This window comes from Tupaia chinensis, unplaced genomic scaffold (genome assembly GCF_000334495.1).
Source record: "Tupaia chinensis unplaced genomic scaffold, TupChi_1.0 Scaffold000213_1, whole genome shotgun sequence".
Lineage (NCBI taxonomy): Eukaryota > Metazoa > Chordata > Mammalia > Scandentia > Tupaiidae > Tupaia > Tupaia belangeri.
The window spans coordinates 1,159,445-1,167,416 of NW_006159688.1; the positions used below are offsets into that span (position 1 = coordinate 1,159,445).

Sequence of the window (7,972 nt, forward strand, 5' to 3'; positions counted from 1 at the left end):
AAAGGTCAAGTACTTCTACTGAGAAGAAATCCACCTGGCTTGTGGTATCCAGATATGGATGAGGTCATGCCTTTTGATACGGAAACTTTAATTTCCAGGAACAGCTTATCAGAGTGTACCTAACAAGTGATAAAATCTCAAACAGACTTCAAAAACCGTATTAGCAAAAATAAACACTTCTCAGTCTGGCACTAAGTTGAAACAAGGTTATTTTAAGTGAGTCACAAAAACAAAACAAAACCATTCTAAAAACCTTCTTATATCACTTTTCGACTTTTTTTGTCCACAAAGCTTTCTAGACCTGAGTCCTGTAAATACTTCTATATGATTCAGCCTAGGAAAAAAGAAAAGGTGTAGTTCTACAATAAAATCTCATTGCTCATGACCTAGAAGCTGGCTCTGTCCTTATTAGCCATTTCTATACATATACCTTGGGGTAGAAATTTTGTTTTTACTCTTATGTTTAAGATAAACCAACTCCTAGACTTTTTATGCCTTAATTAAAAAAAAATGTTTTCTAAATTCACTTTTTTACTTTGAGAGGGAAAAGAGAAGGGGAATGGGAACCAACAGGGTCTTCATGCCGTCAATACAATTCGATCTACAACCCCAGCCAGCCATAGCTGTGGCAAGCAAACACTGGAGTGTACAGGGAGGCCTCTGGGTACCAACTCAGGACCTCCCCTTATGGCTTTAGCAGTAGGTTGTGTTGTGAGACTGCTACACTACCCCTTTAATGTGTGGAATACTAATACTGTTCTCTATTTTTCCCCCCCAGAAGACCATTTCTTTTAACAGTAGTTTGGGGCCATGTAAAGTTTAAGGCTGGCACTATAATTCCATGATTCTCCCTTACCTGTGATTTCTGAGTTGAGAAATTCATGGTAAAGTTTTTATATTAATTTTACAGAATACTTTGAGACTTTGGAGCACAAAGTCCTTAGTATGGATTTAAGGATTTGACCATCAGTAGATTTAAAACAAAAAAATTGCCAGTGGGTGCGAGTGCTCTTGACTTACAGAGAGAGAGAGAGAGAGAGAGAGTAAAAAATTGACAGTGGGTGCGAGTGCGCGTGATTTAGAGAGAGAGAGAGAGAGAGAGAGAGAGAGAGAGAGAACTCCCCAGTGGGATGTGGTTATACTGTAATCCCTTCTCCTCCATTTCTCCATCCTGATGGGATTTGGGGCACACATGCATGTAAACCCAGTGTGTTTTCAAGCCACTAGGGCTGGGATTAAAACTGCAGTTGGCTAATGTGGGATCCAGGTCTCTTAACGGTAGGCTACGGGGCCAGCTTGGCTTTTAAATTTCTGACTCTATTAATAGTTAGTTATCTTGGGACCAGCCAATAGCATAATGGTTACATTACTGGACTCCCAGGTAGTCAACTGTGATTTGAATCCTGGACCTGGCAACTTAAAGCTCATGCTGGGTGTGTGTGCATGCTTGACCAAAATCCCAAGAGAAGAATGGAGAAGGGATTGCAGTATGGTCATCTCCCCTGGGGAGTGATTTCTTGCTTTCTGTCTCTCTCCAATGAGGACACATGTACTATAGCAAAAGTCTCTCTTTGAAAACATATAGATAGTTGGTTCTCTCTCTCCACTATCATCGGTGCCTCTGCTTTCGATGGAGGGTGTTACTCTAATCAACTGAGTCTGGAGGAGGGTTTTGGATTTGGAGCTGTTAAGCAGCATTTTACAGAATCCAAACTTGGCAATATATGCTGGGTGTACAGGATTGGGTATGGTTTTGGCGATCAGACAGATTTGGCTTTACCATTACTAGGGGGTTTTGTGAGGTTGAATAAACTTGAGGTCTCTTTCATGAATCATTTTGAATACAATCCTGGCTTTTTTTTTTTTTTAAGTTTATTATAGGGCATGAGTGCTCACTCAAGAGAAACAGAGAGACAGAGAGGGCGAGTACAAAGGCATCCCCAGAGAAGATGGCCATTCCACAATCCCCTCTTCTCCATTCCCCTTTTGGGATTTTGGGCACATAAGTATGTACACCTGGCATGTTTTTCAAGACACTGGGTATGGGACTTGAACTGTGTAGTTGGCCATGTGGGGTGCAGCTGCCTTAACCGTCATGACACTGCATGGTCCCATACCTACCTTTTTTGGACCAAAATCAAGGACTGAAGAAAGAACATTTGGCTGGCAAGATTGAACCAAGTAATTTAATAGTTCTGAGGACCTGCTCTAATACCTTTATTATTTGTATATTAAATTTTTTCCCTCATTTTTGCTATAGGTGTGTTTACTTGTAAGAGAGACAGAGCAAATAAGAGAGAAAAAAGTGAGAAATCACCCTCGCCCCAAGTGTGATGGCCTTTCTGAAATGCCTTCTTCTCTTCTCCTCTGGGGATTTTGAGCATGTAGGCACATGCACCTGGTGTGATTTTCTTTCTTTTCTTTTCTTTTTTTTTAATTTAACTTTATTTATTTCTTCATTTCTATTTAACAGAGTGGGGGTGGGGGGGAGAAGAGAGGAAGAGAAAGTGAGAAAGCAAGCCACCAGGTCTGAGACTTGAACTTTGGTCAGTCACGTGGGAGTCCAGTGCCCTTAACCACCACACCACCTGCCGGCCCCACACCTGGTATGCTTTTCAAGCCACTGGGTCTGGAACATGAACCCATGCAACTGCCCATGTGGGAACCAGCATCTTAACCTCCATGCCACCTGCTGACCACTATATTAAACTTTTAAGTAGTGTATAAATATTATTATTAAACTAATCATTATTAATAATAAACCAATATTTTGAAGATTTATTTGGGGGCCAGGAGGTGTGGTGGTTGGGGAGCTGGACTCCCACATGGCCAATTGTGGTTTTGAGGTCCAGACCTAGTTGCTTGCTTTCTTACTTTCTCTCTCTCTGTCTCTCTGTGGTGAGTACATGTGTCCTAAAGTAAAATTAAAATATAATAATAGTAATAATGAATGAAATTACATAAATGAATCTTGGAAAAAAAGATTTATTTGTTTTATTTTTTTCCAAGGAAGGAAACTGAGTTTATTTAGGTTTGTTTTCACACTTTACCCATTAGGTAGGAAAGAATTAATACTTACTCACATTTTACTCATAGAGAAGCAGAGGCACAGTTACCACAAAGAATATGCCTGGGGCCAGCAGGTGGTAAAGGGTGCTGGACTCCCCCATGGCGGACTGCGATTCGAGTCCCAAACCTGGCGGCTTGCTTTCTCACTTTCTCTCTCTCTCTGTCTCTCTCTCTCCTCTGTCCCTCTTTTTTTAAAAAAAGAATATGCCTGAAGTCACACTAGCTAAGCTTTCCCAGAGATGTTAACAGAAGCATAGTCTCTCCCAACAAAGAGTATCAGTGGTGTACTTACCTGCATGGCCAGGCCTGTGCTGTAGATGTCTCCAATTATGCCATTGTCTTTGATCCTCATGCTGATATTCTCCACAATATCCTTCAGCACCTGCCCAAAGAGGACTCTGTAGCTTTCCTCTGAACCCACTGGGATCTTATTGTACATACAGGTCAGAGCCAAGGTCGCCATTGCACCTGTGTCTGTGAATCACGGGGAGATAAGACCACCACCATAATCATCGCTGTAACTGTATGAACAGCTAACACTGTGTTCTGGTTACATGGTCTCATTCACTCCTCAGGACAGCGTGGGAACTAGAACCTGTAATTATCTACATTTAAGAGGTGAGGGAATGGAGGCTCAGGGAAGTTGACCACTGCTCAAGGCCACAGAGCCAGTAAGTAACAGTTCAGGACCTGACCCATATCTCTACCACTCAACAGCTCATGATTCCAATTAATGTCTACTGGCAGTGTTTTCAATTGCGTTTATCTTGTCCTAGCATACATCTTCCAAAATTCACCAGTTGTTGAAGGCCCCGTCATTACTACCTCTCAAGGAAGCAGATGCAGTCTCTTCTCTGAACTCCTTTAGCGTTTGCTGTTTGTACGTATATTTCAATGTCATCACTCTTTGCTGTGTTTTGTGGTTATTGTGTTCTGTAAGTGCTTGGATGGTGGAAACTCCATATCCTCCATTGTACCCAGCACAGAAATATTGTCATTATTTGCATACAATAAGCTTGGGTGGACTGGATGAGCAAACTCTGGCATGCCCAGATGAGAACAAATGAAAAACTGCCAGATAACATCTTATATTTCACTGACCAGCCCCCTCCCTATCTCAATCCCCTTCCCTGAAAGTTGTGTAACTTCATTAAGGGTTATAGCGCTGTTGAAATCCAAAGGCAAAGACGTTCAAACGTCCTGAACTGTAAGAGATGCTCAAGCAATGTTTGATGAGTGAGAAAGGAAACCAATCTGTTCTTGACCCATGGAAAGGGCATTGGAGAAAAATCTACCTGCTTATTTGTCTGATAGAAACTGAAATGAGGGGGCCAGCAGGTAGTGTAGTAGTTAAGGTGCTGGACTCCCACATAGTTGTCTGTGGTTTGAGTCCCAGACCCGGCAGCTTAAAACTCACACCGGGCGCATGTGCATATATGCCCAAAATCCTGAGAGGAGAATAGAGGAGAAAAGATTGTGGCATGGCTATCTTCCCTGGGGAGGGGGGGGTGATTTCTTAATTTATGTCTTTTTGTCTCTCTTTGTGTCTCTGGTGAGTTCACATGCCATATAGAAAAAAATCTCTGTCTCAAAAAAAAAAAAAAAAAAAAGGAAACCTGAGATAATGTTTCTGCTTAAAGAATGATAAAAGACAAAAGGTGGCCATGAATGAGGGACATGACAGTGGCTCCCACAGAGAAGCGATCTTTATATACAGAAGAACATGACATTGTAAAGGAAAAAGCTTCTATTCACAAACATCCATATATTTGCAGAACAAAGAAACAAGGTGGTCCCAGCATTCTCTTGAAGGGGAACATTGTGGGGTTTGGGGTTGGAGAAGAGCTGTTTAATGGAAAGAGACTATTTGGATGTAATATGAGACACAATGAAAAGAATGCAGTTTGGAAACATCAGCAGTGATTCAAGCAGAGGGTGCAGGGTAAATATATCTAAGCTAAGACATCGACATTTAATTCAGAAATAGCTTCTGTCTTGGATGTCATGTTTATCATCCCCAGGGGAGGTTCTTTAGCTGCCAGATATTTCAAGGACTATCCTTGTTTCTACATGGTACTATCGCCCCTTTCTCTATTTATCCCTTAGTTCACACATCCAGCGAACACTTTATCTACAAGCACTTCTGCTCTGTCAAGCTTTCCCCTCCCTCTTCCTTCTCCAGCTCCACCATTCAGTGCACTGGGCTGTTGTTTGCAGCTCAGGGAGGCATTTGGAAGTGGTGGCCTACTCACCCACGTTGAATGGAGAGGAGTTGGCCAGCAGGGTCTTGGCAAAGCGGACTGCTATTGGTAAGACTGTCTCAGAAGTCTTCTGGCACAGAGCCAAGATCGCCAGACTGGGCCCATAGAAGGCTGATATTTCAGCGTTGGGACCTCAAAGGGGACAGAGAATCTTTATTAGATTGACATTCAGCACGATGAGGACATTTGTGAAGGAGGAAAAGCTAAACATCTTAAATAGAAACTGTCAGAAAGCCTGACGCAAAGACAGGCATAGCGTTGAGAAAGGATAAAAGTGTTTCTCAAAATAAGAAAGTCATCTAGAATAAAACGACGTGTCATTCCCAGTTCATTTTGGACTGGACATGAACCTCTCACTTGTGGGATGTTCAGAGGGATCTGAGAGGAGGGCACACCGTGTCTCTTCCCGAACTTTCCATTCTCCTCACCCCTGCCCTCTTCCTTTCTGGGTTTAAAATGCACTGAAGAACCATATGCCTCATGATCCCTTCCTTTGTAATGAGGTCTTACTTGGCGGTGCCCAGTTCTCCATTTGTCTTTGCAGAATGGATACTTTATTCCCAGGGTCTCGGCAGGAGGAGGTGAGGGCCATAATGGTGAGGGCGAGCTGACCAATGGTGAGGTCTGCAGAGGAGAAGACAAAACAGTTACATAAAAAACTTCTCAGGGGAGAGAGCACCAGGGACTCTGGCCAATCTCATCTCTAAGAAGTTCTCAAGGGAGTGCTATACCAGGAAAATTAAATAGAGACACACAAAAATAAGAGTTTAAAAACTAAGAAAATGGCTAACTTAACCGTAAGGACCAGTCTGGAGTTGAATGTTAGACCCCAGATTTTAATCGGGAAGATCAAACCACAACAGAAGATAGATGAAGTACGTTAGACTGAACTGGTGAAATAGAATTTTATGACTTTTGACTGAAACTTTACTGATTTTCCTCTAGGCTTTGTTTTCCGGGTGTAAGGATTTTTGTCTTGTCTTGAGCTGCCGATAGGTTCATGTACCTACTAATTGAACAGAATCCTAACCTGTTTCCTGGCTTTAAGTTTTAAGCAAAGTTCCTTAGCATTTCTTTGATTTATTAAAGTTAAAACTGCTTTTCTTGGAATTACCAGCTGAACTTGCTATTGAAAGTAGTTAGATTATTTAAGAAATTTTGTGATCAATAAAATGTGGGGAGAAAAGGAATGGAAAACATCTGTAGACACCAGATACAGTGTGGGAGGAGTGTGGGAAATGGCATATGGTCAGAAATGGAAAGTTATTGACGATAACATGCCTGATTAAACCACTATGCTGTATATTTTGGACGGGAAATCACATTTTGTATGCTGTGATGATGCCCAGGGAATGAATGTAAATTAATTAATTAAGAAAAAAATGATTCAGAAAAAACAAAGCTCATGGAAATACGTGTAATGGGAAAACTATGCATGAATTTCAAAAAGATTCTGTACCAAAGTAAATTCATTCTTTAATCATAAAAAAATAAAATAATGTAAGCATTTTTTTTTAAATCTATCTTTCCAAAGGAATAAAAGTATGGAAAAATACTTAAGGGAATATTTCATCTAGTGGCCTCTGTATAACTTGATGGCTCTATTTAGAATACTTGTTATCTGGTAAAAGCAGTAAGAATATCCATACAAATGTACACGTGAAAATTCACAATTATAAAATAATTAAAACTTTATTATCTATTGTAGCTTGAGCCTCAATGCAAAACAGAGATATTATTATCATCACTGCTATCATTAGTAGCAGTGTAATTATTATGAGAATTATCTGTATTTCGAAACGAGGAACATGAGGTGGAGCAGGATCAGCTTGTTCAAGGTCACAGAGTTGGTTAGTGGCAGAAGCAGAACTGGAAGCCACTCTTTCTCCATCTAGCCTAGAGCATTTTGGGAGGAACATGAGGTGGAGAAGGATCAGCTTGTTCAAGGTCACAGAGTTGGTTAGTGGCAGAAGCAGAACTGGAAGCCACTCTTTCTCCATCTAGCCTAGAGCATTTTGGCTTTATGGCCCTCCTCCAGGAATGCTCTGACTCCACTCCTTTCTTTCCAGGTATTTCGCATACGTGTGGGGGAAAGGTGTTTGGGTGATTAAGGTCTCATCGGAGGCAGCATTGGGATGGAGGAACATGCAGCTGGGATCTAGGGGTGGGGAGCAGTGGCAGGGTGAGGGGCCCAGATGGCTCACCAGAGGTGTCGCTGGCCATGAGCTTATAAGTCAGGAGCTTCTGGGTTTCCACATCGTAGGCTCCAGCCAGGTTCATGGCAATCAGGATGCTGGGGTTTGGGAAGGATGATGAGGTCACGGAGTTCTCCATGAACACTTGGATGTCATTGACCAAGGGCTGCTGTGCTGAGGGAGCAGCTGAGAAGAGAAAAGCCACTTAATAACCCCTAACTCTCATCTCCTCTCCTCAGAAACATGATCCCTGTGTCTGTTGCGCATTTAGAAGGCTCGATTAGGGGCCAGCAAGTGATGTGGCGGTTGAGGTGCTGGACTCCTATGCGGCCAACCACAGTCTGAGTCCAGGACCTGGCAGCTTGTTTTCTCATTTTCTTTCTCAGTCTCTGTGTCTGTCTCTCTCTGGTGAGCGCATGTATCCTACAGAAAACTAAAAAATTATAT

At 42.0% G+C, this 7,972-nt stretch overlaps 2 protein-coding genes across 5 annotated transcripts in view; one reads left to right on the forward strand and one right to left on the reverse strand.

Annotated features, from left to right (window-relative positions):
• Window positions 1-7,972, reverse strand: part of CBLIF (cobalamin binding intrinsic factor) — a 19,958-nt gene that overhangs the window by 11,106 nt on the left and 880 nt on the right. Inside the window, exons 2-5 of the mRNA XM_006147411.2 lie at window positions 7,535-7,711; window positions 5,841-5,954; window positions 5,322-5,462; window positions 3,362-3,543 (exon numbers count right to left, since the gene is read on the reverse strand). Coding sequence (XP_006147473.1) covers window positions 3,362-3,543; window positions 5,322-5,462; window positions 5,841-5,954; window positions 7,535-7,711 — 614 coding nt within the window. The remainder of the gene's footprint in view (window positions 1-3,361; window positions 3,544-5,321; window positions 5,463-5,840; window positions 5,955-7,534; window positions 7,712-7,972) is intronic.
• Window positions 7,233-7,972, forward strand: part of OOSP1 (oocyte secreted protein 1) — a 111,271-nt gene continuing 110,531 nt past the window's right edge. For all 4 annotated transcript variants that reach the window (XM_027771434.1, XM_006147407.2, XM_006147410.2 and 1 more), the window contains exon 1: window positions 7,233-7,399. The gene's annotated coding sequence lies outside the window, so the exon portion shown is untranslated. The remainder of the gene's footprint in view (window positions 7,400-7,972) is intronic.